We start from the raw sequence: 23,725 nt of genomic DNA, 5'->3' as shown, positions 1-23,725 counted from the left end.
TTATATTTTATTTTATTTTACTTTATTTTATTTTATTTTTCATTTCAGTTCCAATTTCTTCTCACTGCATTCCTGCTCGTGTATGGAGGGGGGGGGGGGGGAGGATCAGGAGATCCTGTGTGAGCATGAGGAACATAGCCAGGACATGATAGTCCTAGAACAGAGCCTGCACTGAGCTTCTCTCTACTCAGTTCAGCTATCAACTACCAGAGCACAGAGCTGCTCCCTCCAACCCCAGCATCTGCAAACCAGTCTCAGCAAGAAGCTTCAAGGCAAGGGGAGAAAAACGATGCTGTGACTTGAGAGCATATGGGCTGGATGCAGAGCAGTGGTGCAGGACACACTGGGGGAGCCTTGGCTTGCAATCCAGCACAGTTTGGCCATGCTGCCAAGATGTCTCAAGCTCCAGAGGTTTCTGTTCTGTGAGCTGGGAGTTTCTCATGTGTATTAAACATGTGAAAGTAGAAAGTGTTACCTTGGGAGGAGTCCCACATTTGGGAAGGATGCTCCAGTTCCAGGCTATGCCTGAGGCAGATGCCCAACCTTCTTCAACTCACACGTGCCTCATGTTGCACCTAAGTTCAAATCACACCTGAGACAGCAAAAACCAACATGAGGCAGAGCCACTGCAACCCCTGCCCTCAGAACCATGCTCTCCAGGCTAAGGTTGCCATCCAAAAGGCAAATACAGATAGTTTGGAGCTCATTGCACCAGATCTGCACCCTCAGTGCTCAGCCAAAGCATGCAGAAGGAGGCAGCACCTCCTGGAAGGCCTCTGTTGTGCTTTGCATACCAATGAGCACTAATGTATTTCAGAGCTGAACTTTCCACACAATTGCTTTTTAGTGTTTCCCTAAAAGAGCCCAGGAAATGAGGGAATTTCTAAATTCATGTCTTTTCTTGCATAATGAAAGAGTAAACCTTGATGGCTGTACCTCATGCTGTACCAACCGGTGCTTTACCTTTTAATGGTCTTTATTTCAGGCCTTATCGTTCTGATATGAACAAGACTTACTCCACCAAAGGGAATTCAATGTGCTTCTGTGCTCTGCTAATCTCATAGCTTATATAGGAATGGAAAGAAAAGACTCTTAAGAGCTCATTTTCTGTTACCGTTTAACAACCTTGAAAGTGGTTCTGTAGTAGTAAAAATTAGTATTTCTAGCTAGAAAAAGGAGCTAGAAATCACTCAAGGGAAAGACCTGCAGCTTTGGGGATGGGGAATCACCCCTCCTATTAGACTGATCAGTTGGTTTAAGCTAATTGTTAAAGACACAGAAGTGCAAATTCATGCTGGTGTTCACCAAGAATGCAAAGAAAAGCTGCTGCCTTACTGGTGTGGGTCAGGAGAGAGCAGCAGCCACAGAGCAGCAGCCATCAGGTCTCCCCGTAGTGGCTGATGGATACAAGTGAATGATGCTACATTCACAGCTTGGCAAACGTCGGCAGAAATCATTCATTCTCATTCTGATTCTCATTTATTGGCAGACAACCCAGAGGTACCCATTCCTACCCCAGGAGGTGCCTCAGGCCAGGCTGGATGGGCTCTGGGCAGCCTGGCCAGGTGGGAACAACCAGCCCAGGACAGGGGTTGGGTCTGGATGTCCTCTGATGTCCCTTCCAACCCAACCACTGCTGGATTCTGGGGTGCACCTTCTCACAGAGGCAGCACGTGTGAGGACAGAGCCGATCTTTTTCTCTGATTCTTTTTCTTGATCTTCCCTCCCTCCTCAAAGTTTTGGGATGCAATTGGGTCACATTTGTAAGCTGGCATACGGCAGAAGTTGAGTTCCTCTGTTTAAAACAAAAAACATGCATTTCCATCACCTCAGGAGCTGCTCCTTTTTGGCACGAGGACCCTCTGATCTGCCCGCCTCCTTTTATCAGCATCTTCAAAGAAAAAGGGAGTTATAATTGCTTTCTCCCTTCACCTTAGAAAGAAAAAAAAAAAAATAAAGGGTAAAGCTGCTATTCTTCTCCCCTGGCATCTGGAGAAGAAAGATGCTTTGAGCAACTGCTTGTTTACAGAACAGAAATAACACCTCCCAGCCCTCAAAGGGCAGAGCAGTTGAGAATAAGGCTCCTTCTGCCCTCCCGCACCGTCAGCGTTTGCTTTTTACCACCTACTGTCTGCACAACCCACTGTGCTGCCCTCTTCCCTCATTACAAAGGCACACGCAGGCTCTTCCACCTCTTTCCAGTGCTGCAGCACCTCAGATGTGCTGCTGACATGTCAACGCCTCGAGCCAGCATCCAAGCATGCTCTGAGGGGAACAGTCAAGTCAATGCAAAGAGGGGGATGTACCTTTGTAGCAGAGGAGTAACAAAAACGAACCTGCAGTTCTCCAAAATGAACCTGAAGTTCTCCTGCTTTTCTTACAGCTGCCTTCTTGACTGCCATCTCGGCACGGAGCCTGCGAAGGAATAGGGAGACATCAGCACAAGGGTGCAAGCCTGGCTTCTTCCAGCTTTGTGATTTTTGTGAGATCCTTTGGCTCCTGATGGTCCAAAAGGGATTCCCACTGAGTCATGCCATTCCAAAGCACCACTCTCTCCCAAAGCTAACTCACTGATACCTGAGCCTGCAGAGAGTGGGAATGCTGACCTTCCTGTCACACTCAGTCATCAACAAAAAGCCTGATGAGGTTGTTTTCGGAGCCTCTATCAAAGGTGGCTGAAATAAAAACCCGCATTTTCTTTTGTTATTTTGTATTTTACACATCCACAAACTCTTAGCTGACAGGTAGGACGAGCTCACGGACGTGGTTCAATTCACAGAGCAGGCTAAAACTGAGCAGCTATCTGCAGAACCCCCATTTCTCTGCCAAGCAGCTGGAAATGGACCGACAGGACTTTGCTACATCAGACTTCAAATAATTCAGTATTTCAGAACGCAGGGGTGGTAGGAAAAGCCTCTGTGATGTGGTTCTCTGCAAAGAAAGAGCAAGATTGTTAATGGCAGATGATATCACAGCCTGCTGCTTGAAAAAGCGAGCTCCTGTATGTGTTTTTTATACAGTTCAACTCATGAATCTCCAGTGTGTGGATAACTGCATCTAACAGCTACCCAAACCAACACAAAAGCTGCTTTTTGCTCAGAGACTGCACACGATGCAGCAGGCCTTGTGAGAGCATTCAAAACCACCCATTTCTGTTTGTGAAAGAGAAAGACTGCACTGAGCTTAGACATTTTGGGTATGTCCACACTCCTGCATCCCAAACTGAAAGAGCCCGTCTACCTTGCTTCCAGCATGGCCAGCTACTTCAGAGCTATACAAGAAGGCAGCCATTACAAAACCAAACAAAAGCCATTTATTAGATATGTACATTTATACATACACATGCAAAATGATTTTATACACATTTACACAGGTTCAATTATTAATAGAGTGCAAAAACGTCTAAAAAGGTACCAGCCCACCTTCTATAAACTTCACAGGTATTTAGGAGAAAAAAAAGAACAGAAAATGGGGTTCATAAAGTGACCACGCTCTGCAAACCCTTAAGTTAATGAAGTTTCCTCTGTGCCAACTTCCTCACGCTGTGCTGCTGGGCGAGGAGAAGAACCTCCCAGGGACTCACAAACTGAATTAAGGAGATACAAGTCAACCTGCGTTCAACAGCTTGAACAGAAAGGGATGGATCCCTGTTTGGGGATTTAACACAGCCGTAATCCCACGCTATGAGTCAGATTTCATGTACTCAAACTGCAAGTCATTCTTTTTTATTAAATCTTAAAGCACTGAAATCAATGTAAGCTATGCTATTCCTCCTGCTGTTTGGCTGGAGGAAAAGGTTTAACTGTGTCAATGCCATACGGATAGAGAAGCCGTTCTAAATAACAACACAAAACAAAAATTGGGTCAAATGTTTGCTCTTGTACCCAAATCAAAACCCACACCTGCAAAGTGCACAGATACGGTGCTCATGTGAATGCACACAGATTCTTTAATAAGGAAAAATTAAAAGGTTGTGAAGAGATTAAGCCTCACAGCAAATCAAAGCTTTGTCTGTTCAGAAAAAACCCAGTCACATCCTCTATCCATTCCCTAAAGCATTTCCACGAAGGCAGAATTGCACCAACTGATTTTATTTGACAAAGCATTCTCAGGAAGAAAAGAAAACACGAAGGGGAAGGCTGAATTTAATCTCTATCAACTCTAATTAGGTTAATTACAAGAGCTGTCTTAACACCTTGTTCTACCTTCCTCACCGAAGTGAGCTATTGCTCACATCACCTGGCACAGGAATGCATTTGTTTTATGATAAAGCAAACAGATGCTCAGGAGCCATCAGGAATATTACAGTTTCTTCCCATCAGCTAAATAGGGGGATGTGGAACACAAAGAAGATAATGGTTCCCTGGCCCCGTGCCCTGGCTGTGATCTGCATGCCTTATGTGATAGAAAACCAGCTTTACTGAAGCCCTAAGGAGAACCAGTGCAGTTCTTTTGGATTCTCAAGCCTGACTGGAGGTGAAATAAAGGAGGAATGGGGAGTTTGAGGATGGCAGATGGCCCTTTCACCAAGTTTTTGTAGTAGGAAATGCTTTATTCTTTCCCCACGGTTAGCCAGTAGGCTGATGGCCAGTCCATGCCCTAGGCAACCAAAAACATGTCAGATCCACTATCTTCCTTAGACTCACAGCACAGCTGGGGTTAGAAGCAACTTTAAAGGCCATCCAGATCCAATGCCATCCCATGGGTGCAGCTGCCCCCATCAGACTGGGTTAGCAAAGCATTCATTCCTAGGGAGAGATTTTTTTTTTACATGTCTTTAAGCTTTCTGGGGACAATGTGGAGAGAGGGAGGTCAGGAGTTGGGCTGGTTGGGTTTTTTGTTGGTTTGCTTTATAATTACTTGAGTTAGTTGTAATCCAGCTGCATTTCTTAGTTCCCTGCAGCCTCCAATCACACTGAAAGAGCACCTCACCAACCTCACCAAGTAAAACTGGGACTGACCATGGAAACCTAAAGCTTGGCAGCTCTAAAACCTGCATGTTTGTGGGGACCCCCAGGTGCCAAAAGGGCAGTGGCTCAATGCTGGCTTCATCTTCCATTCAGCTCCAGTTTTCTGCCAGAGCATACAACAGAAAACCAATGTTAACCCACCCCTTACAGCACATGGCCTTAGCAGTGCTCCTAACTGGCTGGCTGAAATCTTCCTCCATCATTTCTACTATATGCTTCCAAGCACTTTAAAGCACTCGCTATTTATTGTGACAGTAATTGGTTAGCATGGAATGGAAGAGAAATGCTTCTGTGCTACCATGCTGTCTCAGAAACCATTCAGGTTATAATGGGCTGCAGGTTGAAGTCTGAAGCATCAAAGAAGTGCTTCCAAGGTGCTACACAATTCTGGTCTAGCAATCCACTGACACCAGCAATGTTGGCATGATGAGATTCCAGGGAAATTCACAGATGTGCAAGAAACTTATTCTTTCATGTGTTCCTGCAAACTCAGGAAGACATCTCTGCATGGTGTTAATCTCCCTGCAACCACCAGAGGTAGAGACTGTGAGAGGAAAAAAAGGTATCTTTGGTGGAAATGGAAATGGGGTCACCAGGAAATAGGCTTGTAAGGAAAAACAACAATAATACAAAAGAAAAGCTATGCCCATAGTTGGACAATAACACGCTTACAGTTCCCTGTATCTTTCCAGTTCGAGTCTTCAATCCTTCAGGGACAGCAGCATCAAAATGCTATGCTTTGTTCATGTATGTTATGCTTTGTTATGTTCATTTATGTGCCAAACTGCATCACATTCTGTGATCCTGATCACATACAGGAACACCCAGTGCAGCAGAGGTGAAGAAACTCAGCTCCTAAGTAGTAGAGCTAAGTAGTATCCAAACTTCCACGCTCATAAATCCATCTTAGTGTAAGAACTCAACACCAAAAACTAAAGGTGTTTCAGATTAAAAAAAGAGAACCTGCTCTTGCTCTCCATTACTGGAGATGGCTTTCAATTCAACAGCTGTACTTTGCTCTAAAGGTGAAGGTCTGTCATAAGGAGGCTTAGAAGGTTTGTTATCTGTACAGACCAAGCAAACATGGGATTGCCCTTACAGTGAGAGTGACCTGAACCAAGGAAATAAAGGCCACCTGAGCTGAAAGGTCACTTGTGTTCGCTTGGTTCACTTTATGCTGCCCTAAGCATATTTGGGATTCAACAATAAGTACACAGTTAATGACAGTGTGCTGCTCAGCCAGGAGATACTTATAGCCTCTAGAGTTTTTAAAGAAGCCAGCCTTGTCCTTTCCTTCAAAACCCAGGAAAAACATACCCTGAATCTCATCCTAACACCTTCTCCCATTGATAACTCACCTAACTATGGCAAACTACTCCTTTCCTTACATTTACCAAGAATCTTAATGCTTAATAAATTGTACAGACAAAAATATTACCCACCACTTTACCTTCACTTCACTGCAATGTTTTTAGTATTTTTAGAAGCATGGCAGGCCAAGACGTTGGGCTGCCAAACTGTCACAAAGCCAGCAAGACAGATGGCAAAATGCTGTCTGGATGGTGGTAGTCAAAGAGTAAGAGCCTGTTTATGGTAAGGAGAACCTCGACCTGTTGATGACACCTGACAAAATCTATCATGCACCATTAGCACACATTATGTGGAACACAGCTGAATTCTTCACTGTGTGAATGAACTACAGTAGTATCCTGTCATAATTCCACGTTGCTTTGGAACATCCTCCTTGCAGTAACCATTGTCACAAGTATTTAAAAATACTTCAAACTATTTTTGGCCATTTTAATACCAAAAAAAAAATAATTTTAAAAAGAGCGTTGCGAACCCAAAGTCTTTTTCATACTCCACAGTCAGGTTGTTTCTCCATAAGTTGCCTTGTCAGTATCTGGTAGGAGGAAAGAGATGCCACTCCTATGTGAAAGGCTATTTGCCAGAGATTCCGTAATCCATACAAGTAAATATTGCATGAACAAACAGAGCAGAAGAGTACAAATGTCTTCACCTTCCTCATGGAGCTGTAGAACAGGTACAAATAACACTGCAACAGAAACACAGCAAGAGTGTTAGCATTCAAGGACGTACACAGAGACAAGAGCCATAGCTGGAGGCAACCCACTATTGCACTGATCACTAAGCAGCTCAGGGCCTCCTTTCAGCTCCCATGCTGGAAATTCCTCCCACAAGAGCAGGGCAGCAGCCCCAGCCCACAGCTCTGGCTGAGCCTGTCAGCACAATCCCTCCTACCTACCTCAACCTGGAACTAAAGGAGTCTGAAGTTAGAGCCAGCCTGCAAAACCCACCGAGGATTTTTGGAAGCCAAAGGCTTAGAAGCAGGAAATGAGCAAAACTTGATCTGTTGCTGCTGTGTTTGCTCTTGGGATAAGTGAAGGGCTTCATCCTCTAAGCTGACTTGGTAGCAAGCCCATCATTTCTGTCAACGTGCGGCTCAAAAAGTGTTCAGGGCTTTTTTTTTCCTTTTTTAATTCAAAAATCAGGTAGAACCCACTTGCTAATTATGGACAAAGAGCAACAAGCCTTACAGGAGAAAACTAAAAATCTCACCCACTGCTGGCAGACAAATTATTGACTTTAAACTCAGACAGCAACAGATCAGGCTTTCACACTTCTGGTCACAGCTTCCAACTGTGCCAATGACACAAGTAAAGATCATGAAGTAGAAAGCACTTCACATTGCAGCTCCATTTATGCACGAGTATTTTGTGAAGATGACCTCTGCAGACAGGGAGAGAGCGAACTTGTTTATTTTTAAGCTTCTTTAGCTTCAGATTTAACAGGAGAAATGGAGGACAGAGCCTCCCTTTGTAAAGACTGATCTGCATCTACTTTTAGATCCAGAATATTACCTCCATTTTGAAGCTCTGCCATAAACAGAGGTGTAAGAAGGCTGAAAGACACTCAACTGCCTACCTATTATGATCCAACAAATAGCAATTAAAAATAACTTTTAGTGTACATGACATTTTCAGTGTGCTTGGCCTTTCGAGGCAGTTAGGTTACAAAAGTCTTTCAGCCATGTCTGCCACTGTCAGAAAGGCATCATGAGATCCCTTTGGGAAACAAGCCACCTTTGGGTGTGCACTTGTCACACTCAGTTCAGTTACAGCACAGAAACACTGCAGAAGCTTGCAACTGCAATTTCCAAGGCTCATACATAAGGCACTCTTAATTGTAGCTGTGCCACTTCACCAGAATACCTTTGTGGAATCAACTAGATGAGATGCTAGAAACCAAGCTGTGCTTCTGCTTAGCTGGAAACCATTTTGCATTGTAAACTGTAGTATCAAAAATGAGAAAGCAGCTTGTTTAACATACCTGAAAAACACAGGCTAGAAAAGGTAGAAAAAATGCTACCACATTTCCAATTCCTTCATAGTCCTCCTGTTTGGATAAAGAAGCAACAAACAAGGAATTACATCAGCTACAGTTGTTAGCAAGCACTACTTCATATTTTAGAATATTATCCTTCATGAAGCAGCTCTCAGCCTAGTTTAACTTGATTGACTGTAGCAGTACCAAACAGCAACAAGATCAATAGGGTTGAACAAGGCACTAAAAGCTGAGGCTTATGTGGTAACACCTGCTAAGTTAAACTCTGCATCTCTACCTTCAGGACACTTCTTTTGGTCTTTTTTTAAAGCTGTTTGCAGTTTCACATTTGTGTAATAAAGATTGCAAAGAAGTATCTAGAACAAAACGAAGAAGGAAAACAATCATCACAAACCCAGTTCTGAAAGACTAAAATACTCCTCCAAATTTCAGTCTCAGCAGAAAGGAATAAAGCACAGCATGCTGGACAGACAACATACTTGAGTTCCAGCAGGAGAGGAGAAACAAAACACTTCCTATGGAGAGATGTATGTTTTGCTACAAAGCAGAACAGCCACCCTTAACCTGGTTACCCCAGTAACTCTCCTTCTTCATCTCATCGACAGCTTTCAAGTCAGTTTTACCTGAAAGGAATGCTCTGCTAGGTGAACTCCTCGGATGAGATTCAGAGCTGCACACATGATGTTCAGAACAAGTGACAGAATGCCCAGGGGGGTCACACGCTCCATTCTGTAGGCAGGGGCTAAAAAAATATATAAAAAAAGAACACATCAAAAGAGAATGAAAAGAGAGACAGTGAAAGTCAGCAGCACTGCTTTGAATCTGTTAACAGAAAGCAGCTCAAATGAGCTTTCATGGATGTTCAAAACCTTCCATGCTTGCTCCAGAGAAGACCAATAATGAATAGGAACAACTTCTCTGTTGCACTGCCCTGCTCAGTTCTTTGGACACCTAGAAATCAGTGTCAGCTCTGGAATTCTTCTAGAACGAATTGAGCAACAGAATTTGTTCCTGAGCCATTTGGCACTGATTTCTTTTATGCTACATAAAGGTATTTTTGAACTGTTTATTACAGCACATTAACATACTGACTGCTCTTCTCTGGTCAGTAGATAAGTTAGAGAGATTTCTGATGTCTATAATAGCAGGAGAGCATTTCATCCCCTCCCCAACCAGCATTCACATTCTTCTTCCCACTGACAGCACGATGCTTCAGTCCAGCATCCTGATGGATCCAGTTTCTCTATGGAATCATACAATGCCTTGTGTTGGAAGGGACCTCAAGGATCACGAAGCTCCAACCCCCCACCAATGCAGGGCCACCAACCTCCACATTTCATAGCAGCCCAGGCTGCCCAGGGCCCCATCCAACCTGGCCTCCAACACCTCCAGGGATGGACGGGGCATCACAGCCTCTCTGGGCAGCTGTTCCAGCACCTCACCGCTCTCACAGCACACAACTTCCCCTGACATCCAACCTAGATCTCCCCTCCCTCAACTTCAAACCATTTCCCCTTGTCCTGCTGTCATCTCCCCTTTCCAAGAGCTGACTCCCCTCCTGTCTGTAGGCTCCCTTTAGGTACTGCAGGCTGCAATGAGGTCACCCCACAGCCTTCTCTTCTCCAAGCTAAGCAAGCCCAGCTCCCTCAGCCTGTCTTCGTAGGGGAGATGCTCCAGAGCTCTGATCATCTTTGTGGCCTCCCCTGGACCCTCTCCAACAGCTCCCTGTCTTTCTTGCACTGGGGGCTCCAGACCTGGATGCAATATGGAATTTGGTGCCCTAATTGAGCACCTGCCTGAATGTCACATGCAACTGCTGAAGCCCAGGACTCAGATGCTCTGCTGCTACAACAGTTCCTGTGGCAGTTCTCCAGACAATACTGCCTCTGCTCCTGTCAGTGCCAGTCCACAGGGCAGGCTGACAGAACAAAGCCAAAAAGGGGTTAGGAACCAGACTGGATGCTGCAGATTTTGGCATCTGCTGCTTATTTTACACTGCATTGCATTTCCTTTCTTTCCCTCTCTCCCAACTGGCCTACATTCCAGAAGCAGCCATCTAGCTCTCTCTCCCTTCTCACCTCCTCCACTACTATTATGCTCTCTAACACCCATGCACCCAATACTGTTTATTCAGGGTGACCCAATTGCTTCATACCTAATTTAGGTCAAAGCAATTACTATTGATTTGCACTTAATAGTGGAACGTGGCACTTCTAATTAAGGGCTGTGTTTGACCAAAAACTCACCTATTTCCCAACCTAGCTATCCTTGCCAGTCCAACATTAGCCTACACCCACATCTTGCTATGTTCTGTCTCTGCATCACCACAAGAACACTTCAAGCATAACAAGGGCAATCTGCACCTCAAGTATCAAATCCAGACGCTCTCCTGCACCAACATCCACGAGATAAAGGACAGAATGAAGGAGCCTTCAAGAAGCCTCCCCTGTCTCAGGATCTTCTGCCCTCTATCCAGAAGCAGGCAGCTCCTGACTACTGTAGATAAACTACATCACAAAGCAGAGATCGATTCCGGCTCTGCTTCAGTGGCAGATGAAATACTTCAACTGCTGAAGCACTGCCCTGCTGCATGGCTTATAGAAAACACTTCTGTCTTCTCCTTTAAGGGAGATTTTGATTGATGGATTGTAAAAATCTCAGTGCCAAATTAACACAAGGATACAAATGATCTCTTATAAATGCCTGCAAAATTAATTTGTGCGACACACATTCATACCTCCATAATTTTATCCCCAAAACTGCTACAGAAGAAAATGTATTAATCTTGCTTGCAATATGTCACATTATTTAGTATTACTGTGTATTACAGTCACACACATTTTCATCTAAATAAATGATGCAAGAAATCCAATCATTTAAAGGCAATTTTGCTGTTTTGCTATGCAGTGAAATGTGAAGTCCAAGCAAAACAGAAGCTGTACCAGCATGTTTTGTTCTTACACTGACTGCAGCACTGTTTCCTCTCACTCTCCATACATTAGATAATGTTGCAGCTATGGCTTTATCTCGTGGAAATCTCCAGATAAAAGACTACTGTATCTCTTCCCTGAGCTGCTAAGATTTGCTTTAGAGGCAGATTGCATCTTCCATCAAGCACAAGTGCCATTCTTTGTACAGGATCTTGCAGATACGCACGTCAAGAGTTCTCAGACCTCAGAGAAGAGCAGTGCAACGTATTGCTTCTACAGGCTGCAGACAAGAACATGCAACATGATACACAAGTTACATTTTTGCTCAGCAGGATAGAAAGAAGTGCCATCACAGATTAGAGATGCCAGTCTGCGCAAACTGATCTTTAAATTGCTGTGGGGCTTTAAGCCCTTCTGAGGTTTAATCCACAAACGTAAACTGCACAAAATGAGTGAAATGGGTTCTGCCAGGGCAAGGTTCCTACAATTCAGGATGCAGATTTTATCATGTTTTTACCAAAAAACTTACATTTCACATTGCCTTTATAGCCACACCCCCTGTCTGCAAAGTGTGATGAGTTACACTTATACAGAAACACAGGTTAGACTGCTGCAACAAAAGCTGAGGTCATGCAGATGTTTGTTGACCAATGATACAAGGTTAAGTCTTTCCAGAAGGAAGCAGACTGGGTTTAATTAACAAAGGAATGAACAAAACAAAGGGAAAATGACAAAAAAAAACCCTTTGTATTCTGTCTATACAGTGACAAAGACAAAACTGCCCTGACTCTTCAGACTCCTTTCAGGCTAAGATGAAGAAAAGCCAGAGGATGCGATTGTACAGCTGAAAGGAAGGCAGGAGCTACAGCCAATGTTCTCATCAGTCTGGGATTCATCTTCAGTATAGAATGTTTAATACTGCTCTCCTTTATAACCAGGACACTTTGGTGTATGCTCAATAAGTCCCTTGTCTAGCAGAACCTGAATATAAATAACACTAATAAGGAAACAGACACCATGCACACAGCTAAACTTAGAGCTGCTAAGTGGGATTCAGCACTGAGAGGAGAGAAAGAAATAAACCAGGAAAGCTGACTGCAGCTGATGGAAACAGATGATCACCAACACGAGCCTTAAAATAAGGATAGAACAATTTGAGCATTCAGGTTAGGCCACAGAGAAAAAGCCAGCAAGACAAGGCAGATGGAAAACAAAAGAAAACAATTAATATGGAGGAACTGAGAACAAATTTCTGCTCTGTGGACACAGATCAGCTAGCATGTGTTTACTGGCACTGACGCTGTTCACAGTGGTGCAAATTCTAAGCCCTGCCACATCATGAATGTATTTCACCTCCAAGCACGGTTTGGAGGCACACCCACAGGTCTGACTCCTAAAGCAAATGTTTTAATTTGTTTTTAATTCCTCCTGCTCACAGATCCATGACAAATGCCTGCATCAAATCAGATTCCAGTTCATCCATCGGAAACATGAAGACCGGGCAATTGGAATTTAATGTTATTAGCGTTTTATAAGCCAAGAATAACAACAAAAAAGAGGAAATAAAAGCTCATGGTACCCTAGCTGTATTCAACCGTAACGCTAATGGGATTAGGATCATTTTATTTTGCAGAGGAAATAAGCAGGACTTTGATCACAGAACTGAACCACAAACAAGACGACGCTAACTTTATAATCACGAGACAGAGGGCAGCACTTGCAAAAGCAGGAAAAATGTCAGCATCTTTTACAGAAAATTCCCTGCTTCATGTAGACGTGCAGCTCACCTTTCACAACTTCAGTCAGATGCACTAGATTTTAAAGAGTAAAAGCACTGGAGAACAAGATGGACAGTCTGAGAATGAGCATTTCACCCTCAGCTCAAACACATTCTCCTAAATCTTCTCCTTCATAGAATCACAGAGTGGCCTGGGTTGAAAAGGACCACAGTGCTCATCTAGTTTTAACCACCCTGCTATGTGCAGGGTCACCAACCGCCAGACCAGGCTGCCCAGAGCTTGGGCTTCCTTGGGGCTGAAGTCACCTAATGAGATGGTAATTACTATCTTCTAACTGAATTTGCACTGACCAATGGAAGAGAGGAGCTTCTTTAACCAAATACAATTCAGCAATTAACTGCTTTAAAAGCAGGATGCTTGAACACACAAAATGCCTGACTCAATTATAAGCACTCACCCACAAGGAAAAGTTTATTGAAGGCTGGGAAAAAAATAAAAGCACTACCCTGAGCACATACCTGCCCCAAAGGCTGTGAGCTCTTCCCCATGGCACAAAGGCAGGCTTTTCTCCCACATTTCATACACATTACATCTATTGCCCAGTGCAAATGAGCAACTGCTGCTGCATGCTTTCATGCACGCTTTGCTGCCACTTGCAGGGTGAGGTTCAGCAAGTCTACTGTCACCTGTGCACAGCAGTAACTTACCAACCTCCACATGCACTCCTGTGTGCCCACCATTAGCCATCCCATTCATCAGCTCTGCATCCTCCAGCTTCAGCTGAACAGGGGGCTGCAACCTCAGCTCCTCCTCCACCTTCTCCCAGCTGACCTTCATTGCAGAGCCACTCATGTAATTAAAGCGGTGTTTTACTTTCTGAATGGCATCATCTGAAACATAAAAACACGCATGGATTTAGCTCTGCACAACTGGAGTCAGTTCTTCATCATGGCCTGGGTTGCAAAGGAGCACGATGCTCATCCAGCTCCAACCCCCTGCTGTGTGCAGGTCACCAACCAGCAGCCCAGGCTGCCCAGAGCCACATCCAGCCTGGCCTTGAATGCCTGCAGGGATGGGGCATCCACAGCCTCCTTGGGCAACCTGTGCCAGTGCCTCACCACCCTCTGGGGGAAAAACTTCCCCCTCATATCCAACCTAAACCTCCCCTGGCTCAGCTTACAACCATTCCCCCTTGTCCTATCACTACCCACCCTCACAAAGAGTTATCATCAAATCATGACATTCTGTTCTTTGAGGATTTGTTTTTCATTCTGTACTCCTACAAGGCCTGAATGAAGCAACTGGACCTCACAACTTAAAGAGGCAACACAGACAAAACGTATGATGGCTGTATAATGTGCTCTCATTACGGATTTCTCAATTTTTCTAAGCACAGTGATACCACGGAAATCCAGGTAGAACTGTGTGAACCCACTGCACTGTTGTATCCTCTCCCAGAATAGTTTATTGTTGCAAAGGAATGTGTTTTCAAAGGTGTGAGCTTCAGTAGAACATCTGTTACTTAGCACGAAAATCATTTATATCAGGGTAAAAAAGAAACACTAGGCATGATTATAATAGAATCACAGAATGGCCAGGGTTGGAAGGGACCTCAAGGATCACGAAGCTCCAACCCCCCACCAATGCAGGGCCACCAACCTCCCCATCTCACAGCAGCCCAGGCTGCCCAGGGCCCCATCCAACCTGGCCTCCAACACCTCCAGGGATGGACGGGGCATCACAGCCTCTCTGGGCAGCTGTTCCAGCACCTCACTGCTCTCACAGCACACAACTTCCCCCTGACATCCAACCTCCATCTGCCCTCCCTCAACTTCAACCCATTTCCCCTTGTCCTGCTGCCATCTCCCTTTTCCAAGAGTTGATTCCCCTCCTGTTTGTAGGCTCTTCAGGTACTGCAGGCTGCACTGAGGTCACCCCACAGCTTCTCTTCTCCAGGCTACACAAGCCCATTATGAAGCACTACATGAATCTAAGTCATGCCAGAAGTGAACGTGTCCCTAACAATCTATTTCGTCTTCCTCTTTCCTTGTACCCATCTGTCTTCACCCATCAGATTCCTTGTGACTACATTATGAAGTGTGTGAGATGTGGATTTCTTGTTCTTCTGTGCTTACTTATTAAGCAGCACCACATTCTGCTCATCTATTACCAGGGAAGAACAATCATCTAATAGTTCAGTGCACTTATAAAGTCTCCCCCTCCTCCTACACATGCATGCCAAGGCACACACACACACAGACAGACTCATTTTTATGACCAAGCTTTGGCCAGGAGACATTATTTAACATTATTAAAGTATCAGACAATAAATTCTTAGTAGAGAACAAAGCTACAAACCAAATTCAAGAAAAGCATACGGTCTGGAAGCTAAACTGATGCTTGTTGTGTCATAGGAAGCAGCAAATTCCCATTGAAGCTCTTCCAGGAAGCAAAATGCCATGATGGTCGAGTAACTGCTGGAACAGATGGCCATGCAGGCAATCTCCCCAGAAGACAGGAAACTGAAATATTAAAATAAAAAAAAAAAAAGGATTATCAACATAGAAAGGCAGAAGGGTCATTCAGAACGTGAGAAGTCAGCTGTGCTTTCTATCAAAACAAAATGTACAGACTGCAGTGAGCGAGGGAGCAGAGTGTGAGGGATGCATTGGTCTGGACAGTGCTGGGACAGTCCAGAAAACACCATGGGGAAGAAGATTTAGAAAGAAAGCACAGTAGCTTTCCACAGACAGAAACAAGGAAGCTTGCTCACCAGGGGCAAGCAGGTGGATTCCTCCTACCCCCTGAATGCAGGGACTTCATATTAAGAGGTATTCGGTTCACTTGCATAAAACCAAGAATGCTATTAATGCTAAGTGATCTATAACAAAGCAAGATGATCTCCTGTAAGAAAAATAAAAATCCTCATCCAGAATTGGCCAGAATACAAACAGGAGGGAAATCAACTCTTGGAAAGGGTTGATAACTGCAGGACAAGGGGAAATGGCTTGAAATTGAGGAAGACTGAGGCTGGATGTCAGGGGAAGTTGTTTACTGTGAGAGTGTTGAGGTGCTGGAACAGCTGCCCAGAGAGGCTGTGATGCCCCGTCCATCCGTGGAGGTGTTGGAGGCCAGGTTGGATGGGGCCCTGGGCAGCCTGGGCTGCTATGAAATGTGGAGGTTGGTGGCCCTGCATTGGTGGGGGGTTGGAGCTTCGTGATCCTTGAGGCCCCTTCCCAAGGCATTCTGTGATGCTGTGAATAGAAGTTTATGTATCCAAGTTTCCACTTACAGATGCCCCCGAACCTACTAGGACACTGAACTGGCATTTCATGTGAGCAAGGCACAGCTGTGTAATTAAGGACATGTAATTAATTACTCCCATCTAGACTTCATAAAACATGGGAGTCAGGGTACCTTGTTCAGGTGTCAGCACTCAGGGCAGCCAGCTAAACTTCCACAATCCCCAAAATAATCATAGAATGGCCTGGGTTGCAAAGGAGCACAGTGCTCATCCAGCTCCAAGCCCTGCTGTGTGCAGGTCACCAACCAGCAGCCCAGGCTGCCCAGAGCCACATCCAGCCTGGCCTTGAATGCCTGCAGGGATCCACAGCCCCCTTGGGCAACCTGTGCCAGTGCCTCACCACCCTCTGGGGGAAAAACTTCCTCCTCATATCCAACCTAAACCTCCCCTGTCTCAGCTTACAACCATTCCCCCTTGTCCTATCACCATCCACCCATATACACAGTCATTTCCCCTCCTGTTTCATCACATTCTTGTTTATCAGCAGAACACATTACTACTGAAGAGCATCAACACAACCTGAAGGAAAAGGAATTAAAAAGAATCTCTGATTTCCTAATTCACTCAGCTCAAGCTCATGTACCTGGTTTCCCCAGTAACTCCCTCTGAACGAGACACAGTTCTAGCTGAGGATCACTGTAAGTTTTCCTGCAATCACAAACTAAAACTCATTTTTAAAACTAAACTGAATAGGAAACAAAATTTCTCTGAATAGAACCTTGATTTCTTGAAATAAAGACTAGCAGATCCTTCTCTGACAGAAGCAGGCTGAGATTTCTCATTTCTCCATACAGCTCCAGGCCATTGTAGGCAGATCTGTACAAGTCAGGATAAGAACTGGAGGAACCCACGGATTTCCAGGTCAAGCAGATCACATCATAGCAGATCATCTACTGAGAAGGCATCAGGAAGATCTGACTGTCTGCAAAGAATGGGGTTTGGGCTCAGTTTCAGACAAAGCTAGTTAATTCCTAGGCACCAAGACTCACAAGTCCAATCCACTGCAGTTGCCAATAGTGACAAGTATCACCCATCAAGCAGAATGGGTTTGCTACAAAAAATGACAACCAAACTAAGCAACTCTTAACATATGCTTACGAAACCGAGTAGGAGCTGCACGGCTCTGGCCCTGTGAAATTCAGTTTCCAAATACAGCCAGGAGGTTACAACCCAGACACACACCATAGGGTTTCAGAGAACACACCTCATCCTTAAAGTTCAACTAATCTCCAGCACAACCATCTTAAACTGAAGTCAGAAAACAAGGCAGCCGAGGTAGGGACTCACTGTATGCTCAGCTCACGTCCTTTTGCTGTGCCTCGACTTGGATAGCGTGCCAGAACTGAGGATAATGCCTTCAATTTCTTTCTGCATTCCAAGAAGTCCTGGTTGAAATGAAAGTCTGTGGAGGCTGAGAGGGGAAGACCGTCTCTCACCCGCACCACACAGGCAAAGAAGATCATGGACATTCTCCACTGAAGCATTCATGAGGACAACCTGAAAACAAATCATGATTTAGGTTAAAGATACAGCAGCGAATGCCTCCTCAGATCTTTACAGACACATCTCAAAGAGCTATTTACCATTGCTCCCAACAAATCCTCTTTCAACAGCTCTGCTGCTGAAAGGCAATCAAAGTATTCCCAAAGGTCAGAGCTGCGGCCATCTGTTGCCTCTCTCAAACAGGAGAGGTGGGGATTAAATAGTGAAAATGTTCACTGTTCTCCCTCCTACTTCACCTAAAGCATCAGAAATGCTAAGTTCTTCTTTGTATTCACACAAACCAGCTCACTCCTAAGGACACTGCAGCTTCATTAGGCCTGCAGTTGTGTTAGTGCTGCAGCAAGGCCTGACTTTCCAGTGCAACACATTTGTAAAAATGGCTACAGCCTCTTTTGAGAGAAGCAATTACAGCTAAATATGGAACAAACATTGCCCTCTCTTGGCTTCTTGTTCTTTTTCAGGTCACGATCTCCCACCGTAAGCTATTACTGGAAATTACCTGGTACATTCAGATCACACAGGAGATCTGTCCTTTGCACACGCCATGAGCACTCAGCACAAGATGCTGGAAGACCAACAGGGCAGCTTCCATCGCCTCTGAAAGACAATCACAGGCAGAATTTAAGATAACCCACTAATCAGCTCTCATATATGCAAAACCTGCTGTGCAGTGGGTGAACACATCCTCGAAAGCAGTTTGCCTTAAGGAAAACAAAGCTCATTTTCTTCACCAACACATCCTAGATGCATTCAGAGACACCCCCTACCATGAAACGACAAGCAAAGTACTTTCGATACCACAACCACTGATTTCAAGTTACCCCAGCTTGCTGCAAAGCACCTCTAAATCTGCAGACATCGAGAGATTACCACAAACAACATGAGAAATAAAGAAAGGCCTTCGCTCTGCTTCAGGCAAACTAAATAAATAAAGCATTAGATGGAGAAAAAAAAACAAAACAGAAATATCACTGCAAAGTCAAATTTTTGTTAGGGGGAATGACAGCTTTAAGCAGCCTGTATCAAAAAATCCTTTCCAATGCTCCAAGTGTCTTTACAAGGCACCTCTCCAGAGGTTTTGCTGTCTCAGGAGGTAAAGAGCAAAGCATGTTCCCTACAGCCATTCATAACCCCTTGCCTGCAGTGCTCCTATCGTCTCATAAGAGCTGAGCTCTCTTTTCCACCACTGATCTTAGTTGTAAAATCAAACTAAGCTTGCCAACTTCACTTCAGTGTGCAGCGGAATGAATTTCAACAGCAATCAGAATGATTGCACATCGACTCGAGACCTCACATCCTCACATCCAGCGTGTGGCAACAGCATGGATGGAGCACTGCAGAAAACTGCTTCAGCTTTAGCACAGAACACAAAAGGAAATTGCCAACTTGGAAGTATTAATGTTAACAGTCACTTTTAAGTACGGTCACACAGACCAGAGCTGCTTTATAATTTATACAATCACAGAATCCTTAGAGTTGACTGAATGGCCTTTAAAGGTCCCTTCCAACCCCCCTGCAATGCACAGGGACACCACAAATAGACCAGGTTGCCCAAGGCCTGGTCCAACCTTGCCTTGAAAGTCTCCAGGGATGAGGGATCAACCCATCTCTGGGCAACCTGTGCCAGTGCCTCAGCACTCTCACTGTGAAAGACTTCTTCCTTACATCCAATCTAAATCTACCCCTCCTGAGCTTGAAGCCATTGATTAATGGTTGGCAATGTACAGCTCAGCAATGTCCCATCTGGCAAACACCACGTGGGGACTGCACTGAACATTCTCATTTATCTTTCAGATACAGCCAGGAGATGACCAACAAAACAGAAAGACAACACATTTATTAAACAGGTGTCTTCCAACTCACCGTACCACCAGCAGCCAGAGTTTAAGCTTAAAAATATACCTGTATGTCCACCACTACAGATAACATCACCTGTAGTTAACTGCACAGCTCCCCAGGGTGCACAAGGCCTCATGCAGCAGGGTGCAAGGTGCTCAGGAAGCTGGCAATCAGGGATTCCATGATCTGCTGTGAGATCTATCAGTTCACCATCAGGCACTCTTCCAAACTAAATGCCAGACTGCTGCAGAGAAAGGAGCCAAGGCTCCCCCAGAGGACAGAGCAGCTGCTGTAACTTTCTATCATCACTGTATTCTTCCAGCAGGTTGGATTATTATTATTTTTAATCTACTTGCCTGCAAATGTTTTAGCTTTGCTGCCTAAGGAAATGAAGTACATGCAGTGCTTCTATATCTACCAACCCCAGCACAGATATGGAGGCTCGAACCTTAAAACATCTGAGAGCAAAATGGCTGGAGATGCCTCCTCTGATTCCACACCTCCCATTCATAGAATCATAGACTCACAAGGTTGGAAACGACCTGTAAGATCATCCAGTCCAACCATCTCATCACCATTGCCACCACTAGCACTAAACCACATCATGCAGCACGTCGTCCACACACCTCTTGAACACTGCCAGGGACGGCGACTCCACCACCTCCCTGGGCAGCCATTCCACGGCCTGAAGGCATGTTTGCTCAGCTAACACCCTGCTCCACACCAAAGCTGTGTGCCACTCTCAGGTGTCACTTTGAGAGACTTACAAATAAACAGAACACACAGGATTTTCAGTGATTCAGGGGTTTACTTGCAACGGAGGCATAGCTGAAAGAGCAGAGCCAGAACAACCACGATGCTCATCCAGTTCCAACCCCTGCTGTGTGCAGGTCACCAACCAGCAGCCCAGGCTGCCCAGAGCCACATCCAGCCTGGCCTTGAATGCCTGCAGGGATGAGGCATCCACAGCCTCCTTGGGCAACCTGTGCCAGTGCCTCACCACCCTCTGGGGGAAAAACTTCCTCCTAACATCCAACCTCAACCTCCCCTGTCTCACTTTAAAACCTTTCCCCTTGTCCTATCACCATCCACCCTCACAAACAGTCATTCCCCCTCCTGTTTATCTGCTCCCTTCAAGTATTGGAAGGCCACTATGAGGTCTTCTCCCAGCCTTCTCTTCTCCAAGCTCAACAAGCCCAGTTCCCTCAACCTTTCCTCAGAGGAGAGCTGCTCCCAGTCCTCTGATCACCTACGTTTGAAGAGGCTTTCAGAATCACCAGGTCCAACCACCAATCCAACCCACCAAGTCCTGTCACTGCACCACGTCCACCACTCACTGCCACGTCCACACCTCCCCTCAATCCCTCCAGGGATGGGGATTCTATCACATCTCTGGGCAGCCCATTCCAGTGCCTCACCACTCTCCCCATGAAGAAAACACCTTCATAACGTACCATCCTGATCAAGGTGTACCCAGAACCGAGTCAATCTGTGATCCTGTCATTCCAGTCTGACTTAACTTCCTCCTCTGGCCCCTCTCTGTTTGCCTACGATTAGCTGCCCAAAGTATCTGCACTGGACTTTACGTGGCAGGCCTTTGAACTCAGCTCCTGAACTCTGACAACGTCTTTGTGCCTTTTGATTAAGCACGTATCAAATCTTCCGGAATATGAATCACTAACAACCAGTCGAGCCCAGCAATTTTACTGGCACAAAGCTAGTAAAGAACAAGCTGTAATTTGTAACTTAAGTAAGCACTGCTTGTTATTTTCTTGATGTGAAGCACCTGCACATCCTACACTTCAGCAGGAAACTGTTCAGTACTCCCCCAAGCAGTATTATTTAGCAGTCCTCCAGCAAACAGGACTCCTCAGGCCGTTCCCACAGCAGGCACCTAACTGAACTTCTCCAGAAGGCAGCTCCTCCATCCCTCACTCCCTAAGCAGCAGCTCACTCTCCCCAGTGACTACCTAGGGATTATTAAGGCAGCTCAAATCAGATCTCTTACTGTTATGCAAGCTCCTCCATAGAAGATTAGATTCAACTCACTAGCATCACATTTCTAAAGAAACTCCTGCCTTAATTTCCATACTTGGAATCCACGTGAAAGGCTCTGAAAGCAAACACACACCAGTAAGTAGCTGATGGAGTGGGGGATTATTTTTAAAATAATATTCTTTAAGAAGTTATTTTAACTAACCCTCATGAGCAGAAGTTTCCTTTTGAGAATGGCACAGCATGAACAGGTCACATCTTGCCACCAGTACCTCTCTTTAGCACTCATTTTCTCTCCCTGTTCAGAATCACATTTCCCTTTTCTCTAAACAAAGGCCAGTTGAGATGTGCAACCATTCTGCCAATTTCTGATCTTCCTACTGCAGCTGTGGTAAACACTACCATAGCCCAGGAGACCCCTGAAGCAGTCAGATTTAGCTTACATCTCTCCAGATTTAGCACTGAATAAAAAACCCCACCTGAAAGCAATGGATGCCAACCTTTAAAACAAGGTTTGCAAATATCCAGAGCCTATAGGCCTCAATGAAGCCTATAGGCTTTGTACTCATAATCAAGGGGAAGCTGATATAAAACCTTCCATCACAAATTATGTCCAGACATACTCCTATCAACTATCACACATAATGCACATTACATGGAACTCAAACCCCAACATTCAGCTCCTTCTGAAATCTCCTGCCCCATGTTGCCTAAAACACACCTTAACATCTCTCTAAGAGTCTGAAGCTCTTTCCCTTAATTAATCTCTCAGAAATATAAACCACCTGAAGTGCAAGCAAACACACAGTCACAAAAGGACGGGTTGAGGCTGGAAAGGACCTCTGGGTCCATCTGCTCAAACCCTTGGTCCAGCAGAGACGCCCAGCACCACGTCCAGGCGGCTTCTGAAGATCCCCAAGGAAGACACCCACAATCTCAGGGTCCCTGTAGCAACGCTCCAGCACACAAGTGCTTCCTGATGGTCAGATGGAGCCTCCTGTGCCTCAGTTTATGCCTTCTGTCCTGGTACAGGGCACCACTGACAGCAGCCAGGCTCCACGCTCTCTGCACCTCCTATCAGGGATTCATGGACATGAGCAGGATCTGAATCTCTGTGTTAAGCAGCCACAGCTCTCAGCCTCTCCTCCCGGCACAGCAGCCCCAGCGCCTGCAGCATCACAGCAGCACTTGCTGGCATCTCCCAGCTCTTTGTGATACTGGAGGCCCAGGACTGGGCACAGCACCGCAGCAGAGGCAGGATCACCTCCAGCTGCTGCCGCGTCCACCAGGTTCAAACACACACACACACCCGTGTCCCAGCGCCTCCCACCCCACCTTCCTCATCTCCTCCCCTCGCGGATCCTCACACCGTCCCTCCTCGCACCCTCAAACTTTCCTTCCAGCCCTCCCACCCCATTCACACACCCCACCCCTCCACCACAGGGTCTCTCCACCCCCCCTCGGGACGCAATATCCCCTCACGACCCTCCCTCCCCCTTCAGACACTTCTCCAGTCCCCAACGCGGGACGGAGGACGACGAAGCAAGACAGCGCCCCGCGGGCCGCAGCTCACCTTCCCCCGCCCCAGGCCTGCTGCGCCGCCACGGAGCGGCCCGCCCCGCCCATAGAGGCGGCGGCAGAGCGGGTAGAGCGGCCGCGCGCAGAGCATGCCGGGATGGGGGGGGAGGAATGGAAGTGGAGCTGGAGATGGGATGGAGCTGTTGGGGGATTGGAGCTGGAGCTGTTGGGGGATTGGAGCTGTTGGGGGATTGGAGCTGGGAATGGAGATGTTGGGATGGAGCTGTAGGGGATTGAAGCTGGAGCTGTTGGGGGATGGGGCTGTTGGGGGAATGGAGCTGGAGATGGGGCTGTTGGGGGAATGGGGCTATTGAGGGAATGGAGCTGTTGGGGGACGGAAATGTCTGGGGATGGAGCAGCTGGGGGATGGAGCAGGATGTTGTCCCGGTGGTGTTGTTGCTATTTGACAGTGGCATCAAATGTTGTTTCTGCATTAGAATTGGATAATATTTTGTTATTTCATGGTCTCTGCTGTCACTGTTCTTTTTGGGAGTCTTTCTA

General features: G+C 45.8%; 1 protein-coding gene across 3 annotated transcripts; it reads right to left on the bottom strand.

The window, feature by feature from the left end:
* Positions 1–3,290: 3,290 nt before the first annotated feature.
* Positions 3,291–23,278, bottom strand: SEC22C (SEC22 homolog C, vesicle trafficking protein). Of its 3 annotated transcripts, none has more exons than XM_042888763.1 (8): positions 23,220–23,278; positions 18,312–18,409; positions 17,597–17,806; positions 15,364–15,527; positions 13,713–13,895; positions 8,960–9,078; positions 8,322–8,387; positions 3,291–7,026 (listed from the first exon to the last, which is right to left on the bottom strand). In XM_042888763.1, the coding sequence occupies exons 3-8, from the start codon at positions 17,791–17,793 to the stop codon at positions 6,826–6,828; spliced, it is 930 nt and encodes a 309-aa protein (XP_042744697.1). In that variant the 5' UTR covers positions 17,794–17,806; positions 18,312–18,409; positions 23,220–23,278; the 3' UTR covers positions 3,291–6,825. The 3 variants fall into 3 exon arrangements, with proteins under 3 accessions (XP_042744697.1, XP_042744700.1, XP_042744696.1); XM_042888766.1 differs by lacking the exon at positions 23,220–23,278 and adding an exon at positions 20,278–20,576; XM_042888762.1 differs by lacking the exon at positions 23,220–23,278 and having other exon boundaries at positions 18,312–19,330.
* Positions 23,279–23,725: the final 447 nt, after the last annotated feature.

This window comes from Lagopus leucura, unplaced genomic scaffold (assembly GCF_019238085.1).
Source record: "Lagopus leucura isolate 7727_CA_CO unplaced genomic scaffold, USGS_WTPT01 Super-Scaffold_100157, whole genome shotgun sequence".
Taxonomy (NCBI): domain Eukaryota; kingdom Metazoa; phylum Chordata; class Aves; order Galliformes; family Phasianidae; genus Lagopus; species Lagopus leucura.
Note: the sequence above shows the minus strand (reverse complement) of the source record. Positions and strands in the feature narration are given on the sequence as shown.